The following is a 14,269-nucleotide window of genomic DNA, read 5'->3' on the forward strand; positions in this document are numbered from 1 at the left end:
TTCACTGTGTTAGCCAGGATGGTCTCGATCTCCTGACCTCATGATCCACCAGCCTCGGCCTCCCAAAGTGCTGGGATTATAGGGGTGAGCCACTGTGCCTGGCCACATATGCATTTTTAAAACACTATTTTGCCTCTATAGTCTGTCTCATACCCATAAAAAGCCACGTTCCCCTGAAAGAATCTGTAAGAACAAATGTAAATTATTTCTTCATCTAAGAATGCTAATAAAGAAAATTTTTCTTATTTGCAGTCATCAATTAGAAAATATATCTGATAACTGTTATAAATCTATCTCATTCAAATTTTAAGCAATATATACATTCCTTTTTCCTTGCCAAAAAAAAAAATAAGCTGAAGGTATTCTAGAAGTCAATATCTTCTAGGATAACTGTTAAATATAAAAAGAAAGAAGCATGCACACTTCTTCCATGAGCTGCCTCTAGGCCCTAGGTGGGATGGGGATCATGATGCCTTTGGGCTCCTCACCTGATACTTAGGTCATAGCTTCCACTTAGGAGAAAGTTTTCCTCCTCACACAGGAAGAGGGCCCGGACACTCCCAGCATGGCCTCGGAATTCAACGGGTATTGCTTTTACTTGTATGATGTCCAGAAGATGGATCTTTTGATTAGATGACACAGCTATCAGATCTCCCCCGGAATAGTGGATGACTCTGTTTTGATCCCACCTGAGTGCCAGGGGAAAAGGATTATCCATGAAAGAAGAGTCAGTGTCCCTCCTGGGACTGACTTAGCCCTACGACTTTGCCTACAGCAGTGGTGTAAAGGAAAATTCAGGGCCTTTCAACAAGGGAGGCAGCAGAAGGCAAGGTCGAGAATTAACAGGCCCCGAGGGATCCCCACTCTCATACGATGACAAAAATCCATTTCCGTTAAATTTAAACACTAAATCTTTTTTTAAATTCTGTAAATGTATGCTAAATCCCCAAGAGAGAGAATGGAGTATGCGGCATTGCCCAAATTTAATTGATCATGGAAACCTTTTTTCTTGGAAAACATCAGAGGAACACAGTTGGGAAGTCCTGTGCACACTGTATTTCTTTTCTTTTGTTTTTTCCCTTAATCAATATTCAGTAAGCATATATTAGGTTCAAAGTCCTGTGCTAGTAGATACCACAGGAAATATAAATAATTATCAGATAAGGACCTTACTTACAATGAGCTTATTGTCCCATAAAACTAGGTGAGTTGAATTAATTTTTCAATCATAGGATTATTAGCAAATAGGTAAAGTATGAACAGGATGACTAAATAATGTATTGTCCAAACTGAGAGTTTTTTATTGTAAAAAGGGATACTATTTATTTATTTTTAGAGACAAGGTCTTGCTCTGTTACCCAGGCTGGAGTACAGGGGCCCAGTAATAACTCCCTGTAACCTACAACTCTTGGCCTCAAGTGATCCTCCTACCTCAGCCTCCCAAAGTTCTGGAATTACAGGCATGAGCCACCACGCCCAACCTGGGGACACTATTGTTAATGACACTAGGAATGCAGAGTAGAGAGGGATTGTTCCAATAAACAAGGATGTATAGTCACTCTAAATATGAGGAGCTTTGAGACCAACCTGACCGGATAATGAAACCCTGTCTCTACAAAAAAATTCAGAAATTAGCCAGGCGTGGTGGCATGTGCCTATAGTCTCAGCTACTTAGGAGGCTGAGGCAGGAGAATCGCTTGAGCCCAGGAGGTAGAGGTTACAATGAGCCAAGATTGCACCACTGCACCCCAGCCTGGACGACAGAATGAGGTTCACTCTGAAAAAAGAAATACGGATAGTATGGTGATAACTGTTCTTTAAAATATATATGTGTGTGTGTATATATACATATATTTTTATGTATATATATACATGTACATATGTGTATTATGTGTATATATATGTGTGTATATGTATACACATATATATAAGGAACAATTCTTGATATTTTTGCCCTTGTTCCATTTGTCATACCTAGCATTCAACTAGTCACCATCTCTTCTAAAGAGCAGTTATCACCATACTATCCATAAAAACTCAATTTTGCCTTTCCCCTATCTTATCTGTTCTGTCTTCCCCATACTGACTGTTCTATTGTCAAGATGCAATTTGTTAATGATTCATGGCCAAAACTAAAGTAGAGGTGGACTTTGCAAAACCTTGTGAATATAAAGTGAAGTCCTAGGCCTAAAATATGGCAGAAAGTTGCTTATTAAAGGAGCTTCTTCTCTCGGCATATTGAAATGATGTCAGCGTATGCAATTATAAATACAATTGTCATATTTACCATGGGACGATATCTATAGTACTTTGCTGGGCTGGGTTACAGAAATATGTGCAATATAACACCACTTCTACTTAAAGTATGTGCTAAGTATGCAAAGAAAAGAATTCTAGAAGGGTAGACATCAATATTAATGGTGGTTATTGCTAGGTGACAGACTACAGGAAAACTTTGCCTTTCTCTATACATTTTCTGGCATTTGGAAGATTTTTTCCAATAACCATATATTATTTCTAAAATTAATATAACAAAATAAAGATATTTCAAAAAATAAACATTTTATGTGTGACTTGTGCAAAAGGTTGTTGATCAGCATACCCAAAATTTAGAAAGGGAAAGTGTCCTTTGCCCACTGCCAAGAATGGTGCAAAATGAAGCAGCTGTTGTCTACATGGGATCGTGTGCAAGTTCAGGGCTGGAGCTTGAGGTGAGGAGAACTTGCCTTTCCATGTGCACAAAGGTCAGGGAAATCCCAAGCGTCAGTGTGGATAACTCGAGCGTCCCTAAGACCCAGATTCCGACCCCAGTACCTACATGTCAGAGAGAATGCGAACATTGTAGGTCCCACAGAAAACATTTCTCTCCTCCATCAGGACCTGCTGCGTTTCCTGGTTCTGGTATGCACTCCACAGGTTGTACTCATTCTAACAAGGGAATATTTGAAGTTAAAGCTCAGTGGTAACTGCAAATACCCACAGTCCCAGAACCCCTAGGGTCTCCCTGGCAAAGGCACAGGGCTCACGGATTCTTCCTCTGAAGGCTGAGGCTGCTGCTTTGCAGAGAAGGGAGCAGCCAGTGAGCAAGCACCAGAGGAAACCATGAGTTAGAAAATGTCGGGTCAAGGTTCTTAATTCTTCTTTCATCTCTTTGTTTTTCCATGTGTCCTGATTCCATGGCCTCAACCTCCTAAGTAGGGGGGATTACAGGCATGCGCCACCACACCTGGCTAATTTTTGTATTTTTAGTAGCGACGGAGTTTCACCATGTTGGCCAGGCTGGTCTCGAACTCCTGACCTCAGGCGATCCGCCTGCCTCAGCCTCCCAAAGTGCTAGGATTACAGGTGTGAGCCACCACGCCCAGCCTGCATTTGCATTTCAAAGTTTTTATACATCTGCAACCTTCATTTGTCCTTGCAGCTGCCTTACAAGGTAGATCACTTGCCCCACAAAATGTTCTCATTATTTTACAGATAAGGTATCTGGGACTCAGGGAAAGAAAATCAATTTTATCAAGTCTTGACATGGGCGCTTTCATTTGCTTCCCAATCTTTATTTACTTCCTACCTGCCTGCCTGCCTTCATTCTTCCTCCCTCCTTCCCTTCCTCCTTTGCTTCCTCTATCGCATACCTTCTGGCATTCCAGACATGTTAAATTCTGGCACAGATGACTGAACTAGACTCTCAGTTCCATTTATATTCCCTGCCATATTCTATCCTCAAATGGCCAGAAGTAACAGTCCTATTAGACTAGCAGGAAACAAAAAGCAGAATATATTTATCTTGAAGGCAAAGAAGAACACAGCATCATGTTTGCACCTGAGAGTCCTCTTGGGGACATCTCTGAAGTCTCCTTCCAAACCTTAGCCTTCTGCTCCAAGCCTTTAGACTCTTCCTCAGATGCCGTCTTTCCTCTGCTCCCTCTCCTTCTTAATCTTTAACCATGTAGCAATGCCCACCAAGAAGTCTCTGCCCAGAAGAATCTGCCAACCTGCCTCCCCTCCAGTGTCCAGGGAGTTTTCCATATCCCAGACTGAATTAAATGATGCCGCCCTGGATTCTCCCAACCCCAGGGCAGAATTCATTGGCCCTTACTCATCTCCTAAGTTTTCTGAGCCCAAGAAGCCACATGGTGGAGTCATTGGGAGGGAAAAGACCTGAGGTTAAATTCCAGCTCTGCCACTGCCCAGCTATGAGACCTTGGGCACTCTCTCACACCATATCCTTCATTTCCACATCCATAAACTGGAAGCAACAACACCTCCTCGATCTATGGTGAAATCAAGTAAATGCTGTATGCAGCGCTATGGGCATGAGGCACACAGTTTACACTCATGCTATTACTCACCACCCTGAGAAGCACTCACCTCCACTTTTCCTAGGAGACTCTGTAACTGCTTAGTCTTGCTGTTTCATGTGTTCTCCACACTGCTTCACCTGCTTCTCTGCTTCTCTCCCTTTTCTCTCTCTCTCTGTTTTTTTTTTTTTTTTTTTTTTGAGATGGAGTCTCGCTGTCTTGCCCAGGCTGGAGTGCAGTGGCGTGATCTCGGCTCACTACAACCTCCGTCTCCTGGGTTCAAGCGATTCTTTTGCCTCAGCCTCCCGGGTAGCTGGGATTATAGGCATGCACTACCATGCCTGGCTAATTTTCTATATTTTTAGTAGAGACAGGGTTTTGTCATGTTGGCCAGGCTGGTCTTGAACTCCTGACCTCAGGTGATCTGCCTGCCTCAGCCTCCCAAAGTGCTGGGATTACAGGCATGAGCCACTGCGCCTGGCCCCTTTTCTTAAATTATACGTGTAAGAATTAAAGAAAGAGGAGAGAAACACGAAGGGTGGCTTGACAGTCAACAGGTTTATTTCAAATCTGGGGGGAATTCTGACCGAGTTACGTCAGAAGCCACACTCTCTTACAGACTAAAAGTCTTTAAGGATTCAGGGTGGGAGAGTTTATCAGGCGCTTGGACTGCTTCTGTGTCTCTTTGTTGTGCTTATCTGGGAGGGAGAGTTGTGTGTCTGTCCCCATACATCTTTGTGCAGCTGCAGGCATACCCCTGAGTCTGCTTTAGCTTCCCTATCTTAGTGCACTTGAATGGAAAGGAATGTGCTCATGATGGCCCGCTGTTTTACTGGGGCCCATTGTATGAGGGTGAAGTTTGGCAGTTACCCAAGAGACTTTCCCTCCACCTCCCTCTGTGCCCGAGATGTCTTATCTGTGTTTTACTGTCTGTTCTTTCTGGCTGCTTGTAGTTAGATTTCCTTGAAATGCATGAGACTAGAAAGGGACCTGGAACTTAAAGTGGGGGTGTTTGTCTGAGATGACGGTGCTCCAGTTCTGTCAATACATTCCTAGAATGTCAAACACTGGCTGGGTAGTCCTTCTGTTGGGCCATTACTGACTGCATCACCCAAGGGAGAAGGGTGTTCTTTGTGTTATACTTAAAATAGCAACAGACTTGAAAACAAAAGCAGGTCCATGTTCAAATGAATGCCTCTTTCACTCAGCTGGCTGGGAGAGCTTGACCTCTCTGTGCCTCAGTTTCTCTATCTATAAAATGGGTGAAGGGACCAGCTCAGAAATGAATAACTGCAGGTCAAATGAAATCCAGAAATGTGTTTTCTTTTCTTTTTCTTTTTCCTTTTCCTTTTTTTTTTTTTTTTGAGACAGAGTCTTGCACTGTCACCCAGGCTGGAGTGCAGTGGCGCAATCTCGGCTCACTGCAAGCTCTGCCGCCGAGGTTCACGCCATTCTCCTTCCTCAGCCTCCCGAGTAGCTGGGACTACAGGTGCCCGCCACTACGCCCAGCTAATTTTTTGTATTTTTAGTAGAGATGGGGTTTCACCATGTTGGCCAGGCTGGTCTCAAACTCCTGACCTCGTCATCCGCCCGCCTCGGCCTCCCAAAGTGCTGGGATTACGGGCATGAGCCACCATGCCTGGCCCAGAAATGTGTTTTCTTTGGTCTAGGTAGTTTTTAAAACTGCTTTTAAATGGTTGCCAGCATTTAATAAAAGCAAGAGATTTCACATAATATGTCAGGTTTCTATCTTCTAAGGCTTAGATGGTCTAGCAGGTCAGGGGCCTCAAGACAATCTCTCAAGACAATAATTAGCCAGAACTGAGCAGCAGCTGGCCCTTCAGATGCAGGTGAACTGTCCAGTCCATGACAGCCACACCGTCCGCTACTGCCCACACCACCCATCTCCTTCTTTGTGTCACCTGCTTGGCCCCTACAGGTCATATGAGCTAGATGCTCTCTCTGGATGCTTCTGTTTCTCAAATTCTAATTTAACATAGCTTCCTTATGGGAAGCGACAGTCAAACCATCCCCTATTAACTATCCTTTTGGGGCCAGTTGAATAGACTTCAAAATAGACTTTAAGCAGAGAGGAGGGGGCAGAAATCTAACAGTTTTAGGAATATCAACCATGCCTTTGATAGGCAAAGCAAAGAGCTCGAAGAGTCTTCCGGTCACTCTTCATTATTGCCCAAGAAGTAGTGCAGAGGACTACATTTAATTAACTCTCCCCTTCCATCCTAGAGCCAGAATAAACCTGGAAGTGAGGGATGAGGGAGCCGAATTCATCTAGGCCCTAGGCATTCTGGAACCAGCCCGGGCCCTCCCCTCAGGTCCTCCTGAAATTCCTGAGCAGCAGATGCTGGAGCCTCCAGAGGCATGGGCTGATGGGGTTGCTCCTGGCCTCTGAACTTGCCACTAAATGACCTGGTGCCGTGGACACAGAACACTGCCATGGGCTTTGAAGTAAGGAAGAACCCTGAGAGGACAACCAAATCAATCCACCCATCCAAAAGATGAGTAAAGCAAGGCTTAAGAATAGGAAGTGTCGGGCCGGGCGCAGTGGCTCGTGCCTGTAATCCCAGCCCTTTGGGAGGCTGAGGCGGGCGGATCACGAGGTCAGGAGATCAAGACCATCCTGGCTAACACAGTAAAACCCCGTCTCTACTAAAAATACAAAAAAAATTAGCCGGGCATGGTGGCACGCACCTGTAGTCCCAGCTACTTGGGAGGCTGAGGCAGGAGAATGGTGTGAACCCGGGAGGCAGAGCTTGCAGTGAGCCAAGATCATGCCACTTGCAAGTCAGTAGCAACACAGAACTTTGGTCTTCCTTAAGGAGTGTTACCTGCCGTGATCCTCTGTCCTCACTCCAGGGCTGAGTCTGGACCTCGCCTTCAATGGCCAATTAGAATGAGACGCTCACAGCTACTTGCCCCAGATGCAGTTGGAACCCACCTTCGTTCTCAGCTTCCACTGCGGATGTTTCACACGCATGCGCTTCCCGTCATCTACCATTTTAGGAACTGGGATAGAAACCTTATTGGCATAATTAGGATCAATTCTTCTTGTGTAGGACCCCTGGAAAAAGACAAAAAAACAAAAATAAAAACAGAAAATGGCTACTCTTGGCGCCGACTCTGCAGGAGGAAGGGAAAAACTAGTTCTTGGCAAAATCTGAAGGATGGGTAAGCCCTGGCTGCGTCAGGCAGGCCCAGTTCTGGCCAGTTCCTCTGGCAGTGTGTGCAGATCGAATGGAGGAGAAAAATAAACACCAAATACCACAGAGGGACCAGCAAAGATGGTCAGACTATCGCCAGCCTCACCATAGCTGCTGCTTCTCATCCTCTGTCCTCTCTGCTGGGGGAAAAAAAAATGCAAGTTACCAATATCCATGGTTTAGGGTGAGACTTCTGGCAAGAAACTGAGAAGTAAAAATGCTGGAGAAGACTGCCATTGGGGAAAATTGCATTTTAATTTAAAAAAATACTTTGCAGCCTTATAAACATCTGTGCTCCATATGAGGCTGATGCAGAAACACATTTATGGCTTTCTTGCTGCGTAAGCTGCGATATCACTCCCTAGGGGCTGGGGGTTCTCTGTTTTGTGAGGTGTTAGAAACGCTCTGCCTCTCTGCTCTTGAGCGGTCTCTATCCCTATTGTCCTTGTGAGCTGCACGGACAATGAGAAAGTACTCAGTTACCAACAGGAGTTTGGACCAAAAAGAAGGGACCCATGAAGTCTAAAAGGCCACAAATGTAGAGCAGGAGGCCAGCTAAGGGTTTACTGAAAGGTCCACAGTCAGATCAGCCTCAACACGAAAATGAAGCTGGTCTCAGGCATTCCCCTTTCAGACTTGCAGGAAGTACCTGCAAGAAGGTAATCTGGTTCTGAATGAAGCCATGCGCTGACAAGTCCATCTTGACCTGTTGAGCCATGGCGGCCCAGTGCTGGCTCACAGAGGCGCACTTGTTCAGGGTGTGTCTATCCAGCATTCCTGGAAAAAAAAAAAAGATGGACCCAGAAACCCCAGAACTGAGCCAAGATGGGAGGTGTCCGGGAAATCCCCTCATACACCCCAGCATACTTAGAATGTACTTGGAGAGGTGGATGGGAAGGTAACGGATGAAGTCTCGGTATTTGCTGAACCCAGAAGACAGGTCTCTGATGTCATCCAGGTTAACCAATAGATTGCAGGGATCGTACCCTGGCTTGGTTATGTCTCCTTTTCCAGAAAACAGCCTATTCATTTCGGAAACACACCGGAGTGAATTCCTCCATGGTTCCTCTAGAGTGAAGCCAGAGAAAGGTACGTGGTTGAGTTGGCTCTGTAGAAACTCCAGGCCAAGAACAAGTGCTCACCAAAAGCTCTCCTACAAAATAAACCTCCTCAGACTCTACCCTTAGGCCACTAGATTTTTGTCATCTCTTCTGCAACATGAGAATAGAATCTTCTGACCCAGATATAGATGTACTTTTCAGCTTTTTCAGCCCAAGGAGAAGTCTAGAGTATCAGAGTCTGAAATGACATTGTGCCTGGAATTTTCTTAAAAATACTTCAACCAGGCCGGGGGCGGTGGCTCACGCCTGTAATCCCAGCACTTTGGGAGGCCGAGGCGGGTGGATCACGAGGTCAGGAGATCCAGACCATCCTGGCTAACACAGTGAAACCCCGTCTCTACTAAAAATACAAAAAATTAGCCAGGCGAGGTGGCGGGCGCCTGTAGTCCCAGCTACTCGGGAGGCTGAAGCAGGAGAATGGCGTGAACCCCGCGGGGCAGAGCCTGCAGTGAGCCGAGATCGTGCCTCTGCACTCCAGCCTGGGCAACAGCGAGACTCTGTCTCAAAAAAAAATACTCCAACAAGAAAAAATTTTAAACAATTTAAGAAAGGGGGGGAAATGAATGGAATAAATTGGTAAAATGTTGGTAATTGTTGAAGCCAGTAATGTGGGGGTGGGTGGTTATCATACTGTTCTACATACTTTTGAAATTTGAAATTTTCCACGTAAAAGTGTTTTAGAATCTATGCCTTGTATTTCCTACGATATTGTGTTTCCTGTGATATTTCATGTATATGTCTTGCTTCAAAACCCAACTTAGGAGTGCCTTGAGGTGGGGAACCAAATTCCCCATTAATTTTGTTCCCTCCTCAAGATTCAATCCAATACTGCAAAAATAGCCATTGGTGGGTTTAATTCTAGAGCTGGCCACCATGCCAGAGCCCAGGGACTAGATGATGGATTGTGGCCCGGAGCAGAGAAAGAATCCAAAGGAAATCATTGATAGTTTCCTTTCTGATCTCTATTTTCAGATGTGTCTTGTGGGCACTGCAGTGGAGAGGTGAAAATATGGGTTTGGGGGCCATACTGATCAATTTTAATCTTTGCTCCTCCCCTTACCAGCTGTGAGAATTAGATGGGGAAGTAAATGTCAAAGAACCCAGCGCATTGTAGATGCTAAATGAATGTGAGTTCCTCAAATCTGCCATCCCCAGATGCTATCACCCTGCCCAGTCCCTCCAGTTCCACTGGGTCTTCCCAATCTCACATTGGTTTCATATTGGCTTTCTTTTCTTTTCTTTTTTTTAATTGAGACGCAGTCTCACTGTCACCCAGGTTGGAGTGCAGTGGCATGATCTCGGCTCACTGCCAGCTCTGCCCCCTGGGTTCACGCCATTCTCCTGCCTCAGCCTCCCGAGTAGCTGGGACTACAGGCGCCCGCCACCACACCTGGCTAATGTTTTGTATTTTCAGTAGAGACGGGGTTTCACTGTGTCAGCTAGGATGGTCTTGATCTCCTGACCTCGTGATCCACCCGCCTCAGCCTCCCAAAGTGCTGGGATTACAGGCGTGAGCCACTGCGCCCGGCCCATATTGGCTTTCTTGCTGAAAGTTGACTTACCAGGGTTAGATGCTGCCCCAAGCAAGTGTTCATTTTCTGGGGCTTTGGACAAAGGAAGGGATGTGTGCTGAGTTTTGGCTGTCCAATAGACTTGTGAGGTTGTAGACTGGGAGCTGTGGTCTTTCTCGGGGGAAAACCACACATCTGTGATGTCTTGATTGAGCCCTGAAAAACAAAAGACCAAGACAAGGTTGCTCTTGAAGCAGGTGTGTTGAGGAAAATGAGGTGGAGAGAAACTTTTTCATTTTTTCTTCCTTCTTTTAAAGTTGTACAGAACGGACCAGAGCAGTTATGTCTGTTTTTATTCGGGGCCTCCAAACTTCTATGCAAAAATCTCAGAAAGCTTCCTGTTAGCTTTTTAGCGCACCTCCATTGTAAAATTTCTTGAGCTATTTATACAAGCAGAGAGAGAGAGTAGAGGTCAGGAATTGCAAGAAGGAATGCTCTTCGGAAGCTCAAGCTAAATTTTCTTCAATGATAGAAATAACCACCCTCCAGTCAAATTAGAACATTTAACTTTTTTTTTTTTTTTTTTTGAGACTGAGTTTTGCTCTTATTGCCCAGTGTGGAGTGCAATGGTGCGGTCTTGGCTCACTGCAACCTCCACCTCCCGGGTTCAAGTGATTCTCCTGCCTCAGCCTCCCAAGTAGCTGGGATTACAAGTGCATAACACTTGGCTATTTTTTGTATTTTTAGTAGAGATGGGTTTTCGCCATGTTGGCCAGGCTGGTCTCGAACTCCTGACCTCAGGTGACCCGCCTGCCTTGGCCTCCCAATGTGCTGGGATTATAAGTGTGAGCCACCGTGCCCAGCCAGAACATTTACTTTTTTAAGACAGAATCTGCTCTAAGAAAAGGGAAGGTTGTTGGCCCAGCGTGGTGGCTCATGCTTGTAATCCCAGCACCTTGGGAGGCCGAGGCGGGCGGATCACAAGGTCAGGAGATCAAGACCATCCGGGCTAACACAGTGAAACCCCGTCTCTACTAAAAATACAAAAAAATTAGCCAGGCGTGGTGGCGGGCACCTGTAGTCCCAGCTACTCAGGAGGCTGAGGCAGGAGAATGGCGTGAACCCGGGAGGCGGAGCTTGCAGCAGTGAGCCGAGATCAGGCCACTGCACTCCAGCCTAGCGGCGACAGACTCCATCTCAAAAAAAAAAAAAAAAAAAAGAAGGTCGCCACAACCTGTAATAGGACTCCAATGTAAATAACCCATTCCTATGGTGCATGATGAAGCTTTTGGAAGAGCACCGCGGAGCATTGCATCTGTGCGTACAAGCCAGGCCCTCCGCTGCTGGCAGCATTCACTCCAGAGTGGAAGGGGCTCAGGAGGGGATCCTGGTTTTCAGCCCACGTGGTGGGTGACCTAAGCAAAGTCATTCAGGTGCCCTGAACTTTGGTCTCCTTATGTAAATATTAAGGATCAACCAGTCGGTTGATCTCCAACCTAACTTACTGTTTTTGACACCCTGAGATTCACTGTGTCTTCATTCTATATTATCATTCTTTTATACCCCTGACACACCAAATAAATCAAGTGACATATATTGTGATCTAATTGTGTCCTAGGCCATCCAGCTTTAAAATTCTTTTGGATTTCACTAGTCTACAAATATGACCACCTGTCAGGTCTCATTGGTGACAGGAATTACACACCTTCAAGAGCTACAACTCCTAAATGCCTCCATGTGACCACCCCCTCCCAGCTTTCTCCCACCTCTGCTTAAATCTGAGCTTCCCCATGTTGGACCTTCCACTCCCGGACGCCACCAAAGCTCAATTCTCTTGCCTCCTGATACAGTTTGGATATTTGTCCCCTCCAAACCTCATGTTGAAATGTGACCCCCAATGCTGGAAGTGAGGCCTGATGGGAGGTTTTTGGGTCATGGAGGCAGATCCCTTTTGAAAGGCTTGGTGCCCCTCTCACAGTAATGAGTGAGTTCTCGCTCTATTAATATAGTTCGAGCAAGAGCTGGCTGTTTAAAAGAAACTGACACCCCTCCCCTTCTCTTGCTACTTCTCTTGCCTCATGATACGTTGTTTTCCCTTGCATTCCACCATAAGTGGAAGCTTCCTGAAGCCCTCACCAGAAAGAGATGCTGGTGCCATGCTTCTGGTACGGTCTTCAGAACTGCAAGTCAAATAAAACTATTTTCCTTATAAATTTCCTTATAAATTACTTAGCCTCAGGTATTCCTTTATAGCAAAGCAAAATAGGCACCACCCTTATTGTTTCTCCTGCTTCCCTGAACTATCTGGCCAAACACTTCCAGGATTCTTCAACACCCTAGGCCTGTGATTCTCAAAGAGAGATCCCCAGACCAGCAACATCAGCACTGGCTAGAAACTTGTTAGAAATACAGAACCCCTGGTCGAGTGCGGTGGCTCACGCTTGTAATCCCAGCACTTTGGGAGGCTGAGGCAGGCGGATCACGAGGTCAGGAGTTCAAGACCAGCCTGGCCAGCATGGTGAAACCCCGTCTCTACTAAAAAATACAAAAAAATTAGCCGGGCATGGTGGCGCGGCCTGTAGTCCCAGCTACCTGGGAGGCTGAGGCAGGAGAATTGCTTGAACCCATCAGGTAGAGTTTGCAGTGAGCCAAGATTGCGCCACTGCACTCCAGCCTGAGTGACAGAGCGAGACTCCATCTCAAAAAAAAAAAAAAAAAAGGAAAAGAAATACAGAATCCTGGCCCCACCTTAGACCTGCTGAGTCCGAAGTTCTGGGGGAGAAGCTTGTTTTAACAGGTCCTGCTGGAGAGCCTGATATAAGCCACAGCTGAAGAACTACCACCTTAGACTTATTTGGCCCTTAAGCTATCTCCAGCCTTGGAGAAACTCTACTTTAAGGTTTGATTTCATGGATAAGCAAGGAGCATGGTAGAGTGAATGGAAAAAAAAAAAAAAAGCCCTAAGTTTTGACTTCTTGGTCTGGTTTCTGTGCAGGGCAGCTGAAGAGCAAAACAAAAGCTTCCCCTTTACAACCCTCTCAAGCTCAGTCCAATCCCTAAAGCAGGAACGACACCAGCATTAAGGGGTCAGGGGCAGGGACCAGCCATTTCTGGGCCTATGCAGAAATCCATGATAAATGCTTGTGAGTTAAAAGTTGTGTACTTCCTCCTGCGTTGATCATTTTCAAGAAGGAAGTTACATTCAGTCATTTCTCCTTTGGTAAACAGGATCGGGTGTCAGGACAAGGTGTCAGTTCAAAAAACCTATGCTGCATTCTGTGCAATCTCTGTCTACCTATGTTATCTACAACTGCAGTTCCTTACAGATTTCTGAAGCCTTGCCTTCTGGTCTTCGGGGGCCCTCTAGTCTCTGCCTGTGGCCTTGTTTACCTGAGGTACTGTTCTCCTCTCTCAGAAACAGGACTCTGATCACATTGGCAGCAGTGAGTAGTAATTTGGGGTTGCACATCTGCAGCAGTAAGAGAGTATAATTCGCCTTGGTCCACTGGGTGCTGTTCGCAAACCAGTACAAGATCTCTTTCATCTTCTGTTCTACTGTTTTATCCAACATTTGGTTCAAGGAGGACTTCACAACTTTCCCCTCTTTCTTGCTGAGGTCGATCCGGGACCTGTTGTAGATGAAATCCTTTCCCTGTGTGGTCTGAAGGATATTTTGGAAATAGTGTAACAAATATAAGCTATTTAACTGCTTCAGAATGCCAACTAGAAACCTCCTCTGTGATATGTCATTGATCCTGCAGAACCACTCTTTTGTAGAGAAGATCTTCCAGGCTAAGACACACGTCTCACACTTCTGGCACAGAGGAATGGAATCAGTTCCCTTCTCACAACGAAAATAGGGGGCATTCTTGAGTCTCGATTCCAGGTTTTCCATGATCCTGAGATAACCAGTTCATTTGAGCCCTGCCACTTGCAACGGCAACGCCATCAAACACTAGAGGAACGGGGGGAAATGAATAAATACCCCAGTTATGCCTTTTCTATTACAAACGTTTCCCAGAGCAAAAGTAAATGGCTGCCATGGATGGAAAGCGTATCTCTCTCAGAAACTGCCAGTAGAAGTCTGGTTTTTTGTACAGACCTCCTTGGAAACATGGCTT

General features: G+C 45.7%; 1 protein-coding gene across 3 annotated transcripts in view; it reads right to left on the bottom strand.

The window, feature by feature from the left end:
- Positions 1-14,269, bottom strand: part of CDRT1 (CMT1A duplicated region transcript 1) — a 36,650-nt gene extending 22,381 nt beyond the window's left edge. For 2 of the 3 annotated variants that reach the window (XM_030800733.1, XM_030800732.1), the window contains exons 1-6: positions 13,539-14,269; positions 10,200-10,364; positions 8,166-8,584; positions 7,255-7,377; positions 2,819-2,928; positions 489-689 (exon numbers count right to left, since the gene is read on the bottom strand). In XM_030800733.1, coding sequence (XP_030656593.1) covers positions 489-689; positions 2,819-2,928; positions 7,255-7,377; positions 8,166-8,584; positions 10,200-10,364; positions 13,539-14,043 — 1,523 coding nt within the window. In that variant the 5' untranslated portion in view covers positions 14,044-14,269. The remainder of the gene's footprint in view (positions 1-488; positions 690-2,818; positions 2,929-7,254; positions 7,378-8,165; positions 8,585-10,199; positions 10,365-13,538) is intronic. The other variant, XM_030800734.1, reaches the window with a different exon arrangement.

Source organism: Nomascus leucogenys, chromosome 19 (genome assembly GCF_006542625.1).
Source record: "Nomascus leucogenys isolate Asia chromosome 19, Asia_NLE_v1, whole genome shotgun sequence".
NCBI lineage: Eukaryota > Metazoa > Chordata > Mammalia > Primates > Hylobatidae > Nomascus > Nomascus leucogenys.